The sequence below is a fragment of the Heteronotia binoei genome, chromosome 14 (genome assembly GCF_032191835.1).
Source record: "Heteronotia binoei isolate CCM8104 ecotype False Entrance Well chromosome 14, APGP_CSIRO_Hbin_v1, whole genome shotgun sequence".
Classification (NCBI taxonomy): Eukaryota; Metazoa; Chordata; class Lepidosauria; order Squamata; family Gekkonidae; genus Heteronotia; species Heteronotia binoei.
The window spans coordinates 71,319,510-71,343,181 of record NC_083236.1 but is presented as its reverse complement, the minus strand read 5'-3'; the positions used below and the strand labels follow the sequence as shown (position 1 = coordinate 71,343,181).

Here is a 23,672-nt window from a genome sequence, read left to right as displayed (position 1 = left end):
CTGAAAGCAGACCCATCCCCTCCTTGGAATCCCAGAGCTGACAGGGGCCCCATAGGTCATCTAGTCCTACCCCCTGCTCAATGCAGGACCAACCCAGAGCATCCCCAACAAGCGTTCATCCAGCCGCTGCTTCAAGACTGCCAATGCGGGAGAGCTGAGTCCACTGCTGAACGACTCTGACTGTAAAAAGGTTTTTCCTAATATCCAGCTTGTACCTTCCAGCTCGTGCCCGTGACTGCAAGTCCTCTCCTCTGCCGCCAAGGGGCAGAGCTCCCTGCCCTCCTCTACGGGGCAGCCCTTCACAGACTTCAAGGGAGCAAGCCTGCCCTCTCTCAACCTCCTCTTCTCCAGATGGAACATTCCCAGTCTTCCAAGAATCTGCAGCCTTCGCACCCAAGACCACCCCAGCAGCTGCATCCTTAAAGGCAGACCTGGCTTGGTGCCGCTTGCGTGCTCCTTTCAAGGGCTCCCAGGACTGATGCACAATCCCCTCCCAAGGAAACACAGCATGATCACCTAGCACTACAGGGGTCAATCCCCAGGTGAGGGCAGGGGATCCCTCAGTTTGGAGGCCCTCCACCCACTTCAGGGGCATTAGGAAGAAGGTGGAGAGATGGAAATGTCTGCTGGACACTCCATTATTCTCTATGGAGACCGATTCCCATAGGGTATAATGAAAATTGATCTGTGAGTATCCAGGGCTCTGGAGAAGCTGTTGTTTGAGGTAGAGGCACCGAATTTGCAGCTTAGCATCCAGCGCCTCTCCTCAACACACCCTCCAACTTTCAGAAATATTTCCCCCTGGGAAAGAGGTTCAGCTCAAAGTACCCAGCCCAAGGACCCTCCGCAGGGGCTGGAAGCCAGGTCCCCCCAACCCTCTCTGCCCCTTGACCCACCATGGTGCCCTCCAGGCCCTCAGGTCACCTGCCCCCCCCTTGCTGAAGCGCTCCATCTCTTTGCAGCCCAGACTGGGGAGATTCTTACTGGCCCAGCGGCTCTGACTTCGGAGATTATTCCACTTGAACCAAAAGTGTTACCAGTTTTAAGTTATATTGGTTTTACCTGTTTTTTAATTATGAGATTATCGTCTTTCTATTGTTGTATTTTGTCCTGGGGATCTGCCCTGAGCCCGCTGGCAGGGAGGGTGGAATAAAAACCGAATAAAATAAATAAAAATGGCCACATTCCCCTCACCCAACTGGCCAATTAATATACCCACCTACCCGGCCCGTGTGCCATCACCCCCATGTTGTTCTTGCAGTTCTCCTGGGAGGTGTTAGGCGGGGAGGGGGGGCAGAAGCAGCAGTGGGTGAAGTCCTTTGGAGGCCCCCTCCTCCCCCTGCAGTCCTCCCCGCCACCCTGGCTGGCAAACTGCTGAGGGCCAGGAGAGGGTGGCATGGCCTGGCACCCCAGGGATGGAGCAGCCCCCGGTCTGCCCCTTGGGACAGCAGGCAAGAGGAGAAAGGGAGGCCTCTTTTCCAGGGAGGGAGGGAGGGAAAGCGCCCTCTTGGTCCGGCGAGACCGCCACCCAAGGGCCCCTTCGAGAGAGCCCAGCAGCGTTTCAGGGCCTCTGGAAGTTCACCCCCCGCAACAGCCTGGTTGTGGGGTGCTGTGGGACTCAAAGCGCCGGTGGGGGCCAAGGGTCCAACCCCCCCATCCGGCAGAGCAGAGGCCTGGAGGACCGCCCCCCCTTCCAGCTGGAGGGCCCCGATCTGCCCCCTTTGCTCCCCGCCCCTCGAACAAGCTGCTGCTCTTTCCGGGCAGAGTTGGGGAGAGCCAAGAGGGGCACACGAGAAAGGGGTGCGGTGGGCTGGGCTGGGGAGCGGAGCTGCTGTGAAGCGCAGCGAGCTTGCGGAACTCCAGGCAACTGGCGGCGCCACCAACCCAACAACGCCTGGCGCGGAAAGGCGGCCCAAGGAAGCCGAGAGCCCTGGCCGACGGCAGGGCAGGGGGCGGCCCTTGCTGCAGCGGGATCCCGCGGCCGGCGCCGAGGCTGGAGGGCAGCCAGCGAGAGGCGCCCGGGAAGGGAAGCGGGGCGGGGCGGGCGAGGGGTTACCTGGGCGGGCGAGGGGGCGCCAGGGCCAGAGGTGGAGCGGGGCGGCGGCGCACAGGGCGCCCTGGTCGGCGAGCGCGGAGGAGCGCATGGCGGCGGCGGCAGCAGCAGAGCGGGGGCGTCCTCGACGGGGTCCAGCCTGCTCGCCCGAAGCCCAGGGCAGCAGCGAAGCCGCGAGGGAGACTCAGGCGCAGGCGGCCGCCCCTCAGCCTCGCCTCCCCCCTCCTCCTCCTGCACGGCCGGCGTCGAAGCCCGGGGGGGGGTGGGGGGGGAGGAGCCGCTGCCGCCCTCGGCCCTCCCCCTCCCTTTATGGCTTCCACCGGGAAGGGCTCTGCCGACGCCGGGCAGCAGCGGGACTCCCGCCCCGTCCAGTCCTGGAGCCCGGCCAGGCGAGGACGCCCCTGCCCACCTGCACCCCCTCAGCCCGCGGGTGGGGGCTGGAGAGAGACACTGGCTGCCTTGACGCCTGGGCTCGCCCCTCCCCAATCTCCTGGGATTTCCACACCTGAAGTTGGCAACCCTACCTGCCTCTTCCGAGGGGCTTCCACCAGAAAGAACCCAGGGCCTGCTCCTTCTGCTGGCTTTCTGCTTGCGGGGAGTTTGGCATCTCCTAGGGAAGGCCCCTTCCCAGCAGTACAGGGAGGGCCTGCTGTGGGGCGAGGTGGGGGTGGGCCTTATCAGCAGAGCAACTGGAGCCAGGTCTGTTTCAAGAGCACAGAGCAGGGGGGAGGTGGCTGGCTTCCAGCACAGGCCTTCTTCCCCGGTGGTATTTGCATGCACCTGCAGGGGCACATGGGGGAAAGGCTGTGGCTCAGCGGCAGAACGCCCCAGGTTAGATCCCCTGCATCTCCAGCAAAAGGGATTAGGTTGGGGGTGATCTGGAAGCAGCCTCATAGCTAGGGGCAGGGGGGGGGCTTTAATTATGCACAAGGCTAGTGCCTGGCCCCTGCCTCCCCTCCTAGGTGATTTTGACCCACCGATCAGCTGATTTGTGGACCCTTTAAATGGCATGGGAGGCGGCAGTAGCAGTCCAGGGATGAGGGCTCCCCAAGACTGGGGGGGGGGCAGGCCCCATGGGCCCCGTTAACTACAGGCCTGTCTGGAAGACCTCTGCCTGGGCCCCTTCAGAGAATTCCACACGTTAATCACCCTTTGGGTGAAGAAGGACTTCCTTCTATCCGTTCTAACCCGACTGCTCAGCAATTTCATCGAATGCCCACAAGTTCTCGTATTGTGAGAAAGGGAGAAAAGTACCTCTTTCTCTACTTTCTCCGTCCCATGCATAATCTTGTAAACCTCTATCACGTCACCCTGCAGTTGACGTTTCTCCAAGCTAAAGAGCCCCGAGCGTTTCAACCTTTCTTCATAGGGAAGGTGTTCCAAACCTTTAATCATTCTAGTTGCCTTTTTCTGGACTTTTCCCAATGCAGAAGTGGCCTGAGGCTTCTTCTCCGCCACGCAGGGGAACTTTTGCTGCTCTTCAGGGTGCTCCTGGCCTCTGGCTCTTTTCTGTCCCTGCAGTCCCAGCTCATCTCCCCCAAGTGGCGGGCGTCCTTGGCCCACTGCCCCGTCCTTCCCTTGCTGGAGGCAGCACTCCAAGAGAGGCTGGACCCAAGACCCACAAACCGTGGCAAAAGACTGCCCAGCTCAGGGAGAAAGGGGGGGGGGCAATGGCAATGAGACCCCTGAGGCTCTGAAGGGGTGGGAGCCAGCAGAGGGGCAGTCTTTGCAATTCGCCTTTAGGGAGCCCTTTTGCCCCAGAGGACCGAGGAAGAGAGCAGACCCAGAGGAAACACTGCTGGGCGAGACCAATGGTCAGTCTGCTCCAGCATCGCATTTCTCAGGGGCCAAGGAGATGTCTCTGCGGAAGCCCCTAGCGAGCCAGGAAGACAGCAGCCCACTCCCCTGGCCCCTAGCAGCTGGCATCCAGAGGCACAGGCCCCTGCCACCCTCCCTATCTCCTTCTCCCTAAGCTCACCCTGCAGTTACCCTCCTGCTCCCCTTTAGTGGGCATTTGGTTCACAAATGGGGAAAGATAGCCCCCCCTCCAGCACTGCTTCGATTGAAGCAGGCAGTGATGACAGGTCACATATCTGATAGGAGCGCCAACGTATTCCTATAATGCCCACCATAAAGCAAGGCTCTTCCTCCTTTCTCTCTTGGCCAGATATATTCTTACAAAGCAGCTACTACAGAACAAACCACTGGAAAAGAGACACCCTCCCCTCCCCTCCCCCAGGTAAAGCGTTGGTTGCTTGGGCAGTATCGTTCCAGCAGCAGACTAGCCGCTCTGCCTTCCTGGGGGGGGGGGGGATGGACAGGAAGCCAACCTGGCTTTTACGCCCGTTTGAACTTGGTATGAAGGGGTGCATCTGCCTACATCCTTGGCAGGTCTCAAAGGAGCGGAAGCTAGATTTGTAATGGGCTTCAGTCCCTTGGGGTTTTGTGGGGGCAGGATTCATTATGGAGGGGATTCACTATGGCAGCAGGAGACAGGCATGAAATAACTGCTGGGGATTTTGTTTTGAGCAGGAACCTCCGGGGAGTTTCATTTCACCTGCCTTTTCACTGCAGAGAGTTTGCACAAGCCGCCCCTCTCTCAGCAGCAGGCCATTTCCTCTGCGTTCCCCACCATAACCTGCATTGTGGATGGATCAGTTGCCAAGACAACCAGCTCTGACCCTTGGCTTTCCAGAGGGAGCGAGAGGCAGAGACACACATGCCCCTTGGCCTCTTATCAGCCCAGCCCAAGAAGCACAGGGGAGCAGGTCTCAGCCTGCAATCCAGCTGCCTCCCAAGAGTCCCCCACCCACCTGCTTGCCGCCTGCATTTTTGCACAGGAGTCCCCAAGGCCTTTCAGCCCCCCAGGCACATGCAGGAAAGCCAGCTGCTGGCTAAACACCACCAGGAAGCCACATTTTGAAGAAACCTGACCCAGAGTATCAGCTTCCTTGACTCCTTCCAAAACATTCCAGATCAACCGGCTTTGAGAAAACAGGTCCTGATTGCAGTGAATGACCAAGCTAGAAAGGGGGGTGGGGAACAAAGCTTGAGCCGAGAGGCACCTTTAAGACCAACAAAGCTGAACTCTGGGTAGAAGCATTCAAACTTTGCTCCGTTCCTTCAGACCCACTTGAATCTATCTCCATAGCTTTGCAACAGATGAGATTATTTTTTTGAAGTTGGCTTGTCTCAGACATGGCTGGCGAAATGCAAAACAGAAGGCAATCCCAACTCCTGCTTTTGTGCAATGCAAAAGGTTACAAAGGCAGAGCTCAAAATCATATTCTATGCAGCCATTCCGTACCCCCAAACTACAGTCCAAATTACTACCATCTGAAGACAAAGCTGTTCATCTCAACAGTTTCTGAATTCATTCTACACATTTCAAGTTCCCTTCAAGAAGCTGTAGTTCTTTCTCCAAGAACTCACCAAACAAGGGCACAGGAAAACTTCAGAAGATAGCTTTGCTTTTATGAAAACCCCTCTGGTTAATACCCTGGGTTCAAATTCAGAATTATATTGCAATCCCCACTTTGTGCTGTTTGGTTACACTGCTTGGGGCTGGCACAATAGCAAACACAGGAGAGCCCTGCTAGATTAGAACAGTGAGCAATGTTCCCTCTAAATTGTGTAGTCTTGTGAGCAAAAAATTCTACTTTGTGAGCTACTGGGATTAAAGCTGTGAGCTACTGCACAAATTAGTTTGCTCTAGGGCCATTTTACCTGAGCTGAGACAAAAATGTGTGAGCTGGAGGCTAAAAAACTGTGAGCTAGCTCACACTAACTCAGTTTAGAAGGAACAGTGCCAGTGAGGGTCCATCTAATCCAGCCTCCTGGATTACAGTGGCCAACCAGTTCCTCTGGATGGTCAACAACAGGGCAGAGAGGCTGAGGCCTTCATAAGAACTTCAGAAGAACCCTGCTGGATCAGACCAGGGAGGGTCCATCTAGTCCAGCCTCCTGTCTCACACAGTGGCCAACCAGTTCCTCTGGAGGGCCAACAACAGGGCAGAGAGGCCAAGGCCTTCCCCTGAGAAGAACATCAGAACAGCCCTGCTGGATCAGACCAGTCCAGCCTCTTGTCTCACACAGTCCATCCAGTCCAGCCTCTTGTCTCACACAGTGGCCAACCAGTTCCTCTGGAGGGCCAACCACAGGGCAGAGGCTGAGGCCTTCATAAGAACATCAGAAAAGCCCTGCTGGGTTAAGACCAGGGAGGGTCCACCTAGTCCAGCCTCCTGTCTCACCCAGTGGCCAGCCAGTTCCCCTGAAGGGCTTACAACAGGGCAGAGAGGCTGAGGCCTTCATAAGAACATCAGAAGAGCCCTGCTGGGTCAGATCAGGGAGGGTCCACCTAGTCCAGCCTCCTGCCTCACACAGTGGCCAACCAGTTCCTCTGGAGGGCCAACAACAGGGCAGAGAGGCTGAGGCCTTCATAAGAACATCAGAAGAGCCCTGCTGGGTTAGACCAGGGAGGGTCCACCTAGTTCAGCCTCCTGTCTCACCCAGTGGCCAGCCAGTTCCTCTGGAGGGTCAACAACAGGGCAGAGAACATCAGAAGAGCCCAGCAGTAGCAAGTTCCTGATTACCCACCGAAAAAGACGGCTGAGACAGAGTACTTAGTGATGGACGAGTATTTAGTGACAAACAAGAGCTGGAAGGTGGATGGGCGCCAGAACGTAGCAGAACTGCACTCCTTGGAAAGGCCAGCTGCTTCTCGATTGGCAAGGCTGAGGCCTTCATAAGAACATCAGAAAAGCCCAGCAGTAGCGAGTTCCTGATTACCCACCGAAAAAGAAAGATGGCTGAGACAGAGTACTTAGGGAGCTTTTTTATTACAGAGCAGGTAGGAAGACATTAAAAAGGCAAACCAGAAGCCAGGAAAACACGAACGTTTAACCATTTCAAAAACAAAGAGACCACAGAGAAACATTCTGACGCAAGTGGGGCACTGCTGTTCTGGTCATGCTGCCCAGCTGCGCTGGTGGAACCATTTCTCGTGCTGGTCTCATTCTAGACAGGAATGCTGACTGCATGTCATCCCTTCTCTTAGGTCAAATGGGACAGGGTGACATGGGTCACAGGTGCCCACCAACACAAGCCAGAAGCTGCTGCTCAATGAAAAACCACTTGCAAAGCTGATGACGAGGGATGGAGATCGTCACGGAGGGATGGCTGGCAGCTGTGGGTTCCCCTGAGGCAGCAGCAGCAGTGTGGTGGGGCCCTCCCAGATCCCAGCTCAGCTTTGCAGGCACCTGGACGGTGAGGCTGACTAGTGACGGACAAGAGCTGGAAGGTGGATGGTCGCCAGAACGTAGCAGAACTGCACTCCTTGGAAAGGCCAGCTGCTTCCCAATTGGCAAGGCTGAGCAAGATCCCACATCAAGACGACCTCCCGTCCATCACGTAATAGCGGTACATTAAGCCCAGGACCAAGGCACCCACGATGGGGATCAGCCAGACCGCCCACACACTGAGGGAACAAGAAAGGACCAGTTAACCCTGAAGAGGAAAGCTCCGGTTTGCAAGACTGTAGAGAGGAGCCACTGGCCACAAACTCTCCAGGGATCGTCCGCCTGGCAGCTGGAGCCGGCTCGACCCCCACCCCCAACCAGGCCTCAGAGATGCATCAAAAGCTTCCCCCCCTCCAGCTGTGACTGCTCAGAATGTCTGTAGGTGGAGATGTGCGGAGTGGTCTCTCGCACAGGGAGTTCCAACACACTTGATGGTGGAATCATCCCCACTGGGGCTCAAGCGACAGGGCCGCTGGCTGCAGACGTCAGCTTGGATCCAGGGAAAGGCACACTGAGGTTTCCCACATTCGTTGTTCCAGAGAAGCCTCTTTCAGCCCTGCAAAGATTTCTCTTGAGGTTGCAGGCGGCATGCAGACAGCGGCACGGGAGAGGGAGTGGGATGAACCCCCCCCCCCCAATAGCTACATAATCTGTCAGAAAAGCTTCTCCAGCAGGAGAGGGGAGGCAGATGCAGTCCCCCAGCCCCATAACTAGGGGCCACCGGGGGGGGGGCTGGTGCTGGCTCCTGATTTGGACCCCACTGGTCAGCTGATTTGTGGACTCCTTAAATGGCATGGGAGGGGCAGTCCAGGGGTAGCCCCACCAAACTGTCAGGGGGCCAGGCCCCATAGGCCCCTGCAACGTGCAGTCGGTGGCCTCGAAAGGAGGACCAGCCCTCCAGGAAGCCCCCCCCCCAAGAAGCGCCCTCTGGCTCCATGAGCCTCCCAGTCTCCACATCTGACACAGCTGCTGAGCCCCCCACCCCGCCCTCTGACAGACGGACGGGTGGCCACTTCACAGCCCCCAGTGCAAAGAGGGGGAGGGGAATCCAAGGTTGCTTTCACAAAAACTCTTGGGGCTGCCTTGGTGGGCTTGCTCACTCCTAGATAAGCAAGATAAAATACCTGGACTCGTTTGATGTCGGTTTCCCTGGAACCTGAGAAGACACAAAACAAAACCCTAATCTCAGTTTTAATAGCAGACATTAATCCCAACTTCAGTCCACCAGAAGGCCCAGAAAACAGCCCCCCCCCCCGCCTTCTTTGCTGCAGGCAGGCCCCTTTGCTCAGGTCTGTCTGTCCCCAGCTTCCTCCCCAGGATCACCCCCCCCCTCCTCCGCAGTCACCCCTCAGCAGCCCTTCAAGAGGAGGAGGAGGAGGAGGAGGAGAAGAAGAAGAAGAAGAAGAAGAAGAAGAAGATGATGATGATGATGATATTGGATTTATATCCCGCCCTCCACTCCGAAGAGTCTCAGAGCGGCTCACAATCTCCTTTCCCTTCCTCCCCCACAACAGACACCCTGTGAGGTGGGTGGGGCTGGAGAGGGCTCTCCCTGCAGCTGCGCTTTCAAGGACAACCTCTGCCAGAGCTATGGCTGACCCAAGGCCATGCTAGCAGGTGCAAATGGAGGAGTGGGGAATCAAACCCGGTTCTCCCAGATAAGAGTCCGCACACTTAACCACTACACCAAACTGGCTCTTTCAACCACCCTTTCAAGGACAACCTCTGCCAGAGCTCTGGCTGACCCAAGGCCATGCCAGCAGGTGCAAGTGGAGGAGTGGGGAATCAAACCCAGTTCTCCCAGGTAAGAGTCCGCACACTTAACCACTACACCAAACTGGCTCTCACCCACCCAGCTGGGGAGGGGGGGGGGGTTCTGGCTTTGCTGCCTCTCAGGAGGCCCACTTGCCACTGAGCGGGGGCTTCCCAGCACTTTACACCTTTAGCTCTGACAGGTCAGAAGAACATCTCGGAGGGGGCCCCCACCTGCACGGGCTGAGGCTCACAGGGCACAGAAGCCCATCGAGTTCCACAGCCTTAGGCTGGCCTGTCAGACAAGGACGAGGGATGGACTTTTTTGCCTCTGTGATGAGGCTGCCCCTCACGAGGGCCAAGCCACCACAGCAGCCGCCTGGCAGAGAAGCTGCTTGCAGGCTGAACCTTCGAGCCAGTGGCCAGATGGGCACAGCTCTCCTCCAGGAGACTCTGTTTCACAGGCATAAGAACATCAGAAGGGCCCTGCTAGATCAGACCAGCGAGGGTCCATCTTGTTCAGCCTCCTGTCTCACACAGTGGCCAACCAGTTCCTCTGGAGGGCCAGTAACAGGGAATAGAGGCCGAGGCCTTCCCCTGAGAAGAACATCAGAAGAGCCCTGCTGGATCAGACCAGTGAGGGTCCATCTAGTCCAGCCTCCTGCCTCATTCAGTGGCCAACTAGTTCCTCTGGAGGGCCAACAACAGGGCAGAGAGGCTGAAGCCTTCCCCCGAGAAGAACATCAGAAGAGCCCTGCTAGATCAGACCAGTGAGGGTCCATCTAGTCCAGCCTCCTGTCTTACCCAGTGGCCAACCAGTTCCTCTGGAGGGACAACAGGGCAGAGAGGCTGAGGCCTTCCCCTGAGAAGAACCTCAGAAGAGCCCTGCTGGGTCAGACCAGGGAGGGTCCATCTAGTCCAGCCTCCTGTCTCACACAGTGGCCAACTAGTTCCTCTGGAGGGCCAACAACAGGGCAGAGAGGCTGAAGCCTTCCCCCGAGAAGAACATCAGAAGAGCCCTGCTAGATCAGACCAGTGAGGGTCCATCTAGTCCAGCCTCCTGTCTCACACAGTGGCCAACTAGTTCCTCTGGAGGGCCAACAACAGGGCAGAGAGGCTGAAGCCTTCCCCCGAGAAGAACATCAGAAGAGCCCTGCTAGATCAGACCAGTGAGGGTCCATCTAGTCCAGCCTCCTGCCTCATTCAGTGGCCAACTAGTTCCTCTGGAGGGCCAACAGCAGGGCAGAGAGGTTGAGGCCTTCCCCTGAGAAGAACATCAGAAGAGCCCTGCTGGATCAGACCAGTGAGGGTCCCTCTAGTCCAGCCTCCTGTCTCACAGGGGTCAACCGGTTCCTCTGGAGGGCCAACAACAGGGCAGAGAGGTTGAGGCCTTCCCCTGAGAAGAACATCAGAAGAGCCCTGCTGGATCAGACCAGTGAGGGTCCCTCTAGTCCAGCCTCCTGTCTCACAGGGGTCAACCGGTTCCTCTGGAGGGCCAACAACAGGGCAGAGCTGTTGAGGCCTTCCCCTAAGAACATCAGAAGAGCCCTGCTGGGCCAGACCAGGGAGGGTTCATCTAGTCCAGCCAGTTCCTCTGGAGGGCCAACCAAAGGGCAGAGAGGCTGAAGCCTTCTCCTGATGGTGCCTCTTGGCTCTGGGATTTGGAGACTGACTGCCTCTGCACGTGGAGGTTCCTGCTCGCCATTGATAGCCTTGTCCTCCATGAATCTGTCTGATCTGCTTTCAAAGCAGTTTCTGCCTGCGCTCATCACTACATCCCACATTTTAATTACTCTCCACATAAAGTTGCGTTTCCTTTCCTGCTGCCCCCATCAGCTTCACTGGGCAGCCTCCCTCCCCCCACCCAGTGCTGCCAGGCTGTGGGCCTCAGTCAAGAGCTCTCTTCCCTGGGGAGTCCAGAGGGGGACGGAAAGCCAGCACCTCAGCCAAAAGGGCCCAGCCCTTTGCAGCCCTTCTTTCATGAGGCTGCTTTGTGCCGGAGTCCAGCCCAGCTGGCTTTTATTCTCTTGCAACAAAGATGGCAAATTCTCCTCCTCAGGCAGGGAAAGATGGGGGGGGGGGGTTGCCTATTCCTCCAGATCTGAGCCAAGAAGGATGAAATGGAAACTTTTTAATCTTCAGTGCCCCAAATTTAGATCATTTAAAAAAAATTATTGACTTCAGCGGGGGACCAAAATGGTTTACAAGATTCTCTTCCCTTCTTTTTCATCCTCATAGAAAGTGGGGCTGTGAGAGAGCAACTGGCCCAAAGTCACCCAGCCAGCTTCCCTGGCTGAGTGGGGACTCGAATCTGGGTCTCCCAAGGCTCCCCAAGACAGGTGCTGACAGGAAAACAGCTGTGACACTAGAACAAAGAGGCAGATGTCCTTTGCTCCCCGGGCTCTGCTCCATGACTGGACTATAAACATGGCCGCCATTTGTGGGGGAAAGGAAGTGGGGAGATCCAGGCCTTTTCTGTGCTGGAGTTCTTCCGGGCCAGCTTCAAGGAAAGGTTTTCAGAACGGGAGGTTTTATGAAGGGATCAGGCGGGAGGGACCTCTTTCTACTCATTGTGTCACAGGACAGACAAGAACACAGGAAGCACCAAGAAACCCCCAAGCCCAAGGTGGTTGTCTGGCCTGTGTGTGCTCTGCGGATCTTGCCTCTCCGTCCCTCTTGGCCATAAAACGGCACCTCAGCGGCTCCAGGTGAGTCCCTAGCCTGCCCTATTCTACAACAATGCTGCGATCAAAAGGAAGCAGCCAGGTGACATCTGTACTGGCAGAAAGAAAAATTAAATTGCAAGACTAGAAGCTCCTGGGAAGTTTGACAAGATTATTTCCAAACAGGAGCTCAGAGTGCTGCAAATGTCTGTGGTCAAGGACCGGCAAGCGCTAGCCAGCCAGCCAAAGTCCGCAGGAGGGCCTACCGAGTGGCCCTTGACACACAGCCCAAAGGAAGGAAGGCACGGCAAAGTGTCAAGTGTCACTGAAAGTGTCAAGACAGTGTGCGTTTGCAATAAAAAAGGCCAATGCCATGCTGGGAATTATTAGGAAGGGAATTGAAAACAAATCAGCCAGTATCATAATGCCCCTGTATAAATCGATGGTGCGGTCTCATTTGGAGTACTGTGTGCAGTTCTGGTCGCCGCACCTCAAAAAGGATATTATAGCTTTAGAGAAGGTGCAGAGAAGGGCAACTAGAATGATTAAAGGGCTGGAGCACTTTCCCTATGAAGAAAGGTTGAAACGCTTGGGACTCTTTAGCTTGGAGAAACGTCGACTGCGGGGTGACATGATAGAGGTTTACAAGATAATGCATGGAATGGAGAAAGTAGAGAAAGAAGTACTTTTCTCCCTTTCTCACAATACAAGAACTCGTGGGCATTCGATGAAATTGCTGAGCAGACAGGTTAGGACAGATAAAAGGAAGTACTTCTTCACCCAAAGGGTGATTAACGTGTGGAATTCACTGCCACAGGAGGTGGTGGCGGCCACAAGTATAGCCACCTTCAAGAGGGGTTTAGATAAAAATATGGAGCACAGGTCCATCAGTGGCTATTAGCCACAGTGTATGTGTGTATATAACATTTTTTGCCACTGTGTGACACAGAGTGTTGGACTTGATGGGCCGTTGGCCTGATCCAACATGGCTTCTCTTATGTTCTTATGTTCCCCCTACCCCCGCCGCCCAGCCAGGCCCAGGAGCCCAGAGACAGAGTTGCCTTTGAAAGCCAGCAAGCCTCTTAGCAAACACCAACGAGTGAAGGCCCAAGACAGGAAGGGCTGTCTCCAGAAGGGCAGTGAAGCAAGAGCTGCATTTTTGTTTGGCAATTCATCACAGGAGATGGACATCAGCAGACAGCAGGGGAGAGAGAGAGAGACAGTCAGCCAGAGGGCCAGGCTCTGCATCCAGCTCCTGCGCAAGGAAAACAGCAGTCCACTCCGGAGGGCAGGGGAGGGGGGGTTCACTCTCTCTTGTGCACTTCTCTCTGCCCTTCCTCCAAGGAGGCTGGGGGGGGCGGTGTGCCCAGCTCTCCCTTCCCCCATTTTATCCTCTCCACAGGCCCAAGGCCTGAGGACTCCCACCCTGGCCTGGCAGGACAGACTTGGGGGGGGGGGGTCTTTGAAGGGGCTTTGCTGCACCGCCTGGTCCTCTGTATTGGAAGGGGCTCGCTCCTGGCAGCCACACCCTCAGCCTCAATCCTTGGCCCAGCCTCCCACTCTCTGGCTGATCCGGCCTGCCTCCTGCCGCTTGCCAGGCAGACCTGCAGGCCTTCAAGGAAAGAGAGAGGTCCTGCCAGCAGCAGCACAGAGGAGCCCTCTCCTGCCAGCCCCTGCAGCAAGCCCACAGGATGCTCTCAGGAGCTCCAGAACTGCAGGCTTGAACACTGGATCCCTTCTAGTGGCTCAGTCTTCAGAACCAGCAACTTCTGGGAAGGAGATGCAGTGAGCTTAGACCCAGCAGGAGCCGGTGGTGGCAGCCCCCAGCAGATGAAGGCTCCCCTGGCAAGCAACAGTGGAGACAGCAGCAGCGGAGCCTTTCAGTGGAAGCATCCACGCTCCAGGACCTTTGGCAGCCATTTAGGCAAGGGCAGCTCTTGAGAAGTTCATCTGCAAACCACTGAGCTGGCTGGGGTGAAGTGGAAATCCCACCCTACAGAAGCCGCCTAACCCTCAATGTCCCAAGGCTGCAGGCAGGTCTAGAGAAAGGAAAGCAGGCAGGAAAGAGACCTCCAGGTCAGCAAAGCTGCTCTGCTGTACGGCTCGTCCTCTGCCACCCCCACTCAACAGCAAATATTAGGAGGGAGGGAGAGAGAGAGGACTCCGCTTCTGCCAAGAATTGCAGCTTCACTTCTGAAGCTGCAGAGTAAAAACCTTTGACTGTCATTATCCAGCAGTCCCGCAGGGGAGGGGGTGCTTTCACAGGCATGCCACCACGCCCTGACTCAACAGCCCACAAGGACTCCTCCTGCTGCTTCTGCAACAACAAAACAAAGTCCTAAACTGGTGACTCGTAAGAGAGAAAACAAAGCTCAGCTCCTGGGATTTCCCTCCTGGAGCTTCCTTCCCTCCTTCCTTCCTTCCCTCCTGCCTGCCTCCCTCCCTTCCTTCCTTCCTTCCCTCCTGCCTGCCTCCCTTCCTCCCTCCCCCCTCCTTCCTTCCTTCTTCCTCCTTCCTTCCTTCCCTCCTTCCTCCTCCCTCCCCCCTCCCTTCCTCCCTCCCCCCTCCTTCCTTCCTTCTTCCTTCCTCCTTCCTTCCTTCCCAGCAAAGTGCAGGGCAGAGCACTTGGGCCACACAGCCTCGTCACCCGCTCTGGCTGGTAGCCTGTGCTTCTCACGAGGACTCTTCTGCACAATTCCTCTTGCAAAGGGAGGAGACCACTGGAAGATCTAAGGCTGCTGAATCACACCTTAGTCCTCCCTTGCCTAGCCTGTCCAGAGCCAGTGGTCCTAGGAGACCCACACCAACAGAACCAGCCCCCGTCGTCATCACCTGCTGGGCATTTCATCGGGTTGGGGTTGTCAATTTTTTGTTTAAATTCTGTGGCTTATGCGCATTTTACTTTGTAAGCTGCTTTGCATGGCCAGTGTGAAAGAAAAGAGGGATACAAGTATTTAAAGGAACACCCCACTGGCCTCAGAAGAGCTATCTGCCCTTGCAAAACCAGCCGACCCAACTGCCCCTTCTCCTGGCCACAGGAAGACTGCTAGAAACTGCCTCTGCAGAAGTGCCCCACACTCACTCCTTCCCTGCTGGCCGGCCAGCCTTCCAGCCATTGGCTCAGAGGGAGACGGGGAGGAACACAACCAACGGCACGGGATGGCAAAGGGGAGGCTGGGGGGGCCCTCAGCTGACAGTAGCTTTTGCTAAGAGGCTTCTGCAGCTACCAGGATTTTCTTAGAAAACAGCCTGAGCAAACATTCCAGAGCCCGCATCCATTTGCCCTGGGAGGAAGATTAGGCGATTAGTTCTTGAGACTCACAGAGGTTGCTTTCGCTGAGCCCGCAGAGCCAGGGAAAAAGCCACCACTGAGCAAGCAGCTAGGGAGGAGGTGAGCATGCAAAAGCAACCCTTCAGTTAGCCTAGCAGAGGAAGAAAAGACACAAAACAAAGACAGGCTTGAGAGGGGTTGTCTTGAGGGCTGCCAACACGGGGACCAACTGAGGTTCACAAAGCGACAGACTGTGTTTATTTAGCAGGGTCCTGGTTCCACTACTGAAAATGGTTGCTATAGGAACTGGTCCAGGAAATTCTGACACAAACCACACAGCAGGGAGGCTGAAAGGGAGGAGGAGGAAACAGAGACTCCCTTCAGTGGCACAGAGGAAACGAGGGAAGCTGGAGGCGACCCACTCTGCTGGGCAGCTTCTTGTCCAGTGCCCAAGCCTCTCTTCAGCCATCAGCCATGGAAGCAAACTGAGGCCTGGGCCTCTTTCCACAGGCATTTGTGCCTGGTTTCCTTCCGGCTCCCGTCACCTGTGACCCCTGCCCTTCTCCCTCCTCAGCCAAAATCCCGTCTGGGCACCAGAGAGTCCTGGGGAAGGGGAAGCAGAGATGCCTGGAATATTCATGCCATTGATGTTTGTGAAACATTCACTGTTGCGAAGGACATACAAGACTTTGATCTGGGGACAGGAACTGCCCACCTACACAATGGCTCTCGTCCATTTGCTACAGTAAACGAGTCAGGCCAATGGGTGGTACGGGGCCACCTCTGCTGCAGCGGAAGTTTAGAACTGGGTGGTTCTGTCCGTGTGCTTTCATGTCTGAAGGACAAATATTGTCCAGGCTCTTTTCCACCTCAGGGCGGCATAAATCACAGCCTGTCAAGACCATCCTCTTGCACACCGGGAGGGAAGGAGCCAGTTCTCGCAGGAAGGCACAGGCCGCTCCTAACTACACCCTCACCATGGGCCCCATGGGCACAATCCAAAGCGGGTGTTCTCAGGCCATGTTCTATATAAGCTACCGGCTGGGGCCTCCTGCTCAGTCCACAACAGTGCTTTGAGCTTGTTTGGAGAAAAATTGCAACCCAGTGAGTCTCAGCCTTTTTATCTGCAGCCCCACCGACCACTCTGTCAAAGAGCCTGGATGGGCCCCACCATGACAGAAACAAAAAGGCCACTGGGACACTTACAGGCATCTCTGTTGTTAACATTTATCACTTATGGAAAGCTTTAAGGACTGTAGTGTCATTGGGAATAGCTTCCATTGCTTTAAGTCGCTTAAAGGCACCCAGGGAGAGTAAATTATTAGTAACTGGTAGGCAAACCCCATGTCCTACCTACAGCTTTCCTGCCTCTCTCAGTTGGGAGCCACAGTTCTAATCCACACCCTGTCAATGACTGAACCTCTGGGCACTGCTAAGCACAGCTGAGGCTGCACTTGCCACCCTGGCCACTGAGCAGGAGACGGGGGTGGAGAAATCCTAGGTGGCCCAGGCCTGAGCAGCCCCCACCGCCCTCCAGCTGCAAGCAGCAGCCTGACAAAGGAGGAGCCCCCAGCTCCTCCTCCGGCAAAGACAAACACCACCTTTCACCCAGAGTGCTTCCTCCTGCCTGGCTGCAGGGAGACAAGGGCCAGGAGCAGCCAGAGAGAAGGGGACAGAGGGCGGGATACCAGGACACAAAGCGCTGCTGACCAGCCACCGATTGTTTGACTTCCAGGAAGAACACGGTCCTGTCTTACCTTGGAGCTCCCAGGTTTGCAGTCAGACTGTGGAGAGAAGGGGAAAGGAGAGGCTGTTAACCTCGCCAGAGGGGAATCTCCATGGAAAAGCCTGCCCTACTTGCCCAGCCAGACATCCTTCTCCTCTCCTTCCCAAGAGCTGCGAATACTTTGGTGCGGCAGCTTCATTCCTGGCCAGGCTTCCCTCCAAAGTCTTCTAACGAGAGTAGGATAGAACGTTTGTGCCTCCTTTCTGCCCAGAGTCACAGAGCATCTTCCAAATGGGCCACAACTGGAACTCCTGTCCTAAACCAATCTTCCAAAGAGAAATAATCCTACTATATTGGTTCTGGCAGGACCAGAACCAATGGGTTGAAATTAAATCAGAAGAGTTTCTGGCTCAACATTAGGAAGAACTTCCTGACTGTCAGAGCCGTTCCTCAGTGGAACAGGCTTCCTCCTTGGGAGGTGGTGGGCTCTCCTTCCTTGGAGGCTTTTGAACAGAGGCTGGATGGCCACCTGACAGCAATGCGGATCCTGTGAATTTAGGGGGAGGGGTTTGTGAGTTCCCTGCATAGGGTTGGACTAGATGACCCCAGAGACTTTTTCCAACTCTATGATTCTATATGAACCTTAAGGCTAGCCTAATCTCACCAGATCTCACAATCTCTGCAGGGCCATCCTGGGTAGTATCTGGCAGCGAGATGACCAAGGAAGCCCAGGGCTGCTACGCAGAGGCAGGCAACGGCCAGCCACCCAAGAATGCCTCTTGCCTTGAGCCCCCCTATGGAGCTGCCGTGAGTGACTGCACACCAAAGCCATCCCAAGCTTGTGCTCCCTGTGGGGCCTCACCGGATGGACCTCTCCAATGAGGTACTGAGTGAGCATCTCCTGGGCATCCGCCGAGTGGCCCACATCTTCAAAGGACTCCGTGGCGTCTCGGCCAGCCTGCTCCAGCAGAACCTCCTCTCCGCCAGGATGCTGAAAAGAATCACGGGCGAGATTTCCCAGCTCAGTCTGCATGTCCCAAAGTGCCCCCTGGCATTAAAGCACACCCCGCCCCCCCCCCCGCCCCCGAGAGCGGAATGCGGGAGCTGTGCACACGGCAGTGCCAGGCTGGCTCCTGGGACAAAGCAGCTCAAGGGAATTGTTGCCCTGCAGGTTAGGCTCAGGCTTGTCAGAAAGCTGGACCCTGAACAGCCTCTCATCATTTGCACTTGGTGGAACTTCCTGCTGCCAGCTGTCTCTGAGGCACCCTGCCCTTCCCCTCCCCCTCCTGCTGGGTGCCATCAGCTTCTAACAAGACTGCGGCTGCACATGGGGCGTTCTGAGGTCAGAGAGCACAAAACCTGCCCCGGAGCACCTTTTGCAAGATGCAAGGGGCCCTGGGGTTTATTCTGCCCCCAAGACAACACTCCTCCAAGGACCAGCAAAGGGCAGAGGCCAAAGAGTCATCTCACACTGACGTCAGCAGCTTCCCCTTTGGCAGGTTTCAAATTTTGCCCCAGGAAAGGGTGTGGAGAGCCTGGGCAAGGTACAAACAAGAGTTTGAGCAAGTCCATCTGCAAGCAACTCCTTTGCGCACGCTGAAGTCAAAGGCAGACCTTGAAAGAAGCTGCACAAGATCAATTCTCTTGACCTAGAACTCTGGCAAGTTTGCTGAGACCCGAGGCCTTGAGGGGCAGGTCATAAAACTCAGCCTCCCATAACCACAGGTGAATTAGCTGCCCTGCACCTGTGCTTTTGGTGGGCAGAATACAGAAAAACATTTCCCTCTTGGGAAGGACAGTAGCAACCCACACTCCCGAAGTACAGACGCCGACTACTTCCAGTTTACTGTCAGTAAGCTGAAAAAGCACCAGGGGCAGAGAACAGCCGCTGAAAAATATACATTTTGTCAATGGGGTAGCTTTTCTACCCCAGCCCATGTTAACGTGTTAGGGTAAAAAAATAATCCATGAGTTTTCCCCCCTAAAATAATGCTGCAAGAAAACCTTTTAAGATGCTCTGGAGCGAAAGCACCCCTTCATCACATGTAAAATAGCGAAGAGTCCAGTAGAACCTCCAAGACTAACACATTTTTATTGTAGCATAAGCTTTCGAGAGAGACAGCTCTCTTCATCAGATGCATGAAAGGTATGTAGAAACTGGCCAGTGATATATAGCTGGTGAGGGGAGGGGGAAGTGGATGCAGGAACCATGTAAATGCACCTTTTTTGTGACTTTTGCAACTGCTTTGCATTTATATGGCACTCACATCTATAATTCACATCTTAAAGGTGCTGCTGGACTCTATACTATTTTGCAGCAACACAGCTAATTCCTCTGGCTCTATCTTCATCACATGGTAATCTTTTTCTTCCTGGGAGTGATATGTTCAGGTGGTAAAAAAATTTCTCAAGGTAACAGAAAAACCTTAGAGTGTTAATTTTAGATGCTTTCCTTTAAAATTCATGCAAGGGTATGTTTCTGAATATCTTAGGTTTAAAGCATGGTTTTTGTTACTTCAAATAATTGGAATTTGGCTAGGAATAGAAATACACCCCTCAATGCATGATAAGATTTTTCAGAGGTTTGTCTGAAGGGCAAGGTAGGCCTGGAGCAGAATGCAGGTCAGAAGGCCTCTTACCCTTTGCCCTACAGCCCAGTCAATGATCATGCCGAAAGGATACTCCCTGAGCAAATGCCCCGGTGAGGACAAGGGATCTGAGGGAGGGTGTGGGCGGTGGCCCTGACCACCTGCAGCAGGACCTCGACTGTGAGGCATCTGGAAGGGTTCTCTATTTATTTATTTATTTTTATTTATTTATTCATTATTTGTATCCCGCCCTTCCCACAAGTGGCTCAGGGCGGCTTCCAGAAATTGGTCAAACATAAAAATTAAGCAATTTAAAATATATAAACAATTAAACATTTAAAACAGTTAAAACCTTAAAAACCAGTAAACATTCCAATTACATATAGAACAGACGTCTGGCCAAGCTACATTGAGTTCTCATCTTAGCTAGGTGTAGGCTAGCCGGAAGAGGGTCGTCTTACAGCCCCTGCGGAACTGAACAAGGTCCCGCAGGGCCCTCACCTCCTCCGGCAGCTGATTCCACCATGTAGGGGCCATAACGGAGAAAGCCCTTTCTCTGGTGGATTTCAAGCGGGCTTCTTTTGGCCCAGGGATAGTGAGGAGATTTTGTGCTCCCGACCTCAGTATTCTCTGGGGAACATGTGGGGAGAGACGGTCCTTCAGGTAGGCAGGTCCCAGGCCATATAGGGCTTTAAAGGTAATAACCAGCACCTTGTACCGGACTCGGTATATCACTGGAAGCCAGTGCAGAGTCCGAAGACCCGGCCGAATGTGTCCCCACTTTGGTGCGAAGATGAGAAGCCAAAGGGTCATTTGTGAGTGCCTCTATCCCAACGAGCCAGCCTGAGTCAGAAAGGCCTCCTTACACTCCTCTAACAACCACAAATTAAGGGCAGCAAGGCCTTTGCAGCAGTGGCCCCAGGATATGGGAATATTTAGTTTACAGAAGAGGCCCAAGTAGGCAAGTAGACAGAAAACTGTGGGAAGCCATACAGGAGATTGTAAGCCGCTCTGAGTCACTTATTCAGAGAGAAGGGCAGGGTATAAATCTGCAGTCTATTATTATTATTATTGTTATTATTATTATTAAGGCCAGTCTGTGAGGTTCTTTGAATTTGTGGGGCCATCCTGGAACTTGTTTTTATCATTGCAATCAATGGCAAGTGTGAGGATAATGTTAATACTTGATATTAATGACGGTTTGGCACCTACATGAGGTTTGCTATCTGCCCTGGAAGGGAATGTAAAGGTTGTTGTTATTGTTCAGTCACACAGTTGAGTCTGACTCTTTGCAATCCCATGGACCAAGTCACGCCAGGCCCTCCTGTCTTTCACCATCCTCCGAAGTCTGCTCACATTCGTGTTTATTACATCAGTAACACTGTCCAGCCATCTCATCTTTTGCTGTCCCCTTCTTCTTTTGCCTTCTGTCTTTCCTAACATCAGGATCTTCTCCAGGGAGCGCTCCCTTCTCATTTGGTGGCCAAAGTATTTGAACTTCAGCTTCAGCATCTGACCTTCCAGGGAACAGTCTGGGTTGATTTCCCTTAGGACTGACTGATTGGATTTTACATATGAAGCTGCCTTATACTGAATCAGACCTTTGGTCCATCAAAGTCAGTATTGTCTTCTCAGACTGGCAGCGGCTCTCCAGGGTCTCAAGCTGAGGTTTTTCACACCTATTTGCCTGGACCCTTTTTTGGGAGATGCCAGGGATTGAACCTGGGATCTTCTGCTTCCCAAGCAGATGCTCTACCACTGAGCCACCATCCCTCCCCACATCTTCTTGCAGTCCAAGGGACTCTCAAGAATCTTCTCCAGCACCACATCTCAAAAGCATCTGTTCTTCTGCGCTCGGCCTTCCTTATGGTCCAGCTCTCACAGCCATACATTACTACTGGGAATACCATCGCTTTGACTATACGGACTTTTGTTGGCAGGGTGATGTCTCTACTTTTTATTATACTGCCCAGGTTTGCCATAGCTGTCCTCCCAAGGAGCAAACGTCTTTTAATTTCATGGCTACAGTCACCATGTAAAGGTACACTAGCAATAATATGTAATCATAATAATGAACTTTCAACTGTGCCCAAAGCTGAGAACATTTTCTTATTTTGTGTCTTGATACAATCAGGTTTGCGGGCTTAAAAAAAAAACCTGTTCTGTTACTCAACTCATATTTCTCACCCTTCTGGGAAAGAAATTAAGTGCAACTTCCAAGTTCCCACACAAGTAGCACTCATCCAGAAGGCCTAACCAGATGAAAGATCTTCCTGTAATGACAGAGGGCCTGGCTGCTGTGGCTGCTCCTTTCTGCTCTGACTGACAGCCAACTCAGGCCTGAAGCTACGAATCTGGCACACACACCTCTGCATGCTTTCAACAGAGAAAAATGAAAAGTCTAGAACGAACTTTTGTTTCTTAGGAGGAAACATATTCATGTATTTGTAAATAGAGAAATACACTTCCATCTCATCTAGTGTCCCTTAAAGCCTGGCACTCTAGGTGACCACCTAGTTCAGGTGGGCCAGCCTTGGCTATACCTCCTTTCCAGCCTGGCTGCCAGAGCCCTGACATGGAAGCTCCTGCCTGCAAAGCACAGTCTATCCTCCCCTTGCTCTGAAATCTCCACCATGCCCTAATGGTTTTTGGCTAAACATTAGGATAGAGGTGTCAAACATGCGGCCCAGGAGCTGAATCAGGCCCCCCCGGAGGGCTCCTATCAGGCCCCCAAGCAACTGGCTCTTGTCTGCTTCCTTCTACCTCTCGCTTGCTTCCTTCTGCATCTCAGCTTGTTTTACAAGTCTTGCTCAATCACACAGGAGCTACAGAGCAAGGCCTAGATTTTCTCCACTGGTTGAGGCTCCTCCTCCTCTTGCTCCCCTGAGGAGGGAGGGAAAGAGCCAGAGTTTCCTTTGCCCAGTTCCCTGGATCCCATGGGAGAGATACAAAGAAAGCACCTTTGTGACCCACAAGTGCTAATGTTTTAAGCATGTTTTAAGTTTTTTAAAAAAATCTTTAGTCATGTTTGTCTGTGTCCTTTAAAAGGTTTTTATCTCTGCTACCTAATCTTAAATAGGTACACACATGGCCTGGCCTAATATAGCCCAGCCCGGCCCAACAAGGTCTTATTTATGTCAGATCTGGCCCTCATAACAAATGAGTTTGACACCCCTGCATTAGGAAGAACTTCTTGACCATTAGGGCAGTTCCTCAGGCTTCCTCCTTGGAGGTTTTTAAACAGAGACTAGATGGCCATCTGACAGCAATGCTGATTCTGTGAACTTAGGCAGGTCAAGAGAGCGGGCAGGAAGGGTTGCATCAGTGCTTACACACACAGGGGAATGCTGATCGCCATTTTGGGGTCAGGAAGCAATTTTTCTCCAGGCCAGGCTGGCTCAGGGATCCTGGAGGGCCTCAAGGCATACAGCAGATGTCACTGGGGAAGGGGGGTATTTGGGAATTTCCTGCATTGTGCAGGCGGTTGGACTAGATGACCCTTGAGGTACATTCCAGCTTTGTGTCCGGCTTCCTGGCAGACTGCTTGCCCTGATGTCGGGTACTGTCTTTGTGTTTTGTTGTAGGACGGCATTTTAACTTTAACTGTAGAAGGTAAGCACAGGATTGCCAAGTCCAATTCAAGATATATCTGGGACTTTGGAAGTGGAGCCAGGAGCAAGGTTGTGACAAGCACAACTGATCTCCAAAGGGAGTCCTGGGCATCACATTTAAAGGGACCGCACACCTTTTAAATGCTTTCCTTCCATTAGAAATAATGAAGGATAGGGGTATTTTCTTTGGGGGCTCATAGAATTGGACCCCCTAGTCCAATCCTTTTGAAACTTGGAGGGTGTTTTGAGGAGAGGCATTGGATGCTATGCTGAAGATTTGGTGCCTCTACCTCAAAAAATATCCCCCCCCCCCACCGAGCCCCAGATACGTGGGGATCAATTCTCCATTATTCCCTACGGGAATCTATCTCTATAGGGAATAACGGCGTTCCCAGCAGACAGTTCCCTCCCTGATGACCCTGAAGCGGGGGGCGGGCAGGGCCTCCAAACCGGGGGTCCCCCGCCCCCGCCTGGGGATTGGCAAGCCCACCACGTGCAGGGGCAGCCTCCCCGCCCCGCCCCTCCCCGCCGCCCCACCTCGTTCAGGAAGCGGGTGACGTCGTAGACGCGCCCGTGGATGACGAGCCACGTCTCCTTCTCGGTGTTGCGCTTGGCCACCTCGGCCAGGGTGAAGAAGGGGCCCCCGCCGCAGCGCTGCTCCGTCCCCATCATCCGCCCGCTTCGCCAACCGAGGAGTCTCGGCCGCCCGCG

The 23,672-nt window shown here is 54.2% G+C and overlaps 1 protein-coding gene across 1 annotated transcript; it reads right to left on the bottom strand.

The window, feature by feature from the left end:
* Nucleotides 1-6,872: 6,872 nt before the first annotated feature.
* LOC132582217 (cytochrome b5 type B) lies at nt 6,873-23,672 on the bottom strand. The gene is made up of 5 exons (XM_060253745.1): nt 23,499-23,672; nt 17,625-17,753; nt 16,794-16,820; nt 8,475-8,506; nt 6,873-7,529 (listed from the first exon to the last, which is right to left on the bottom strand). Exons 1-5 carry the CDS (start codon nt 23,631-23,633, stop codon nt 7,439-7,441), a joined length of 414 nt encoding a protein of 137 aa, XP_060109728.1. The 5' UTR covers nt 23,634-23,672; the 3' UTR covers nt 6,873-7,438.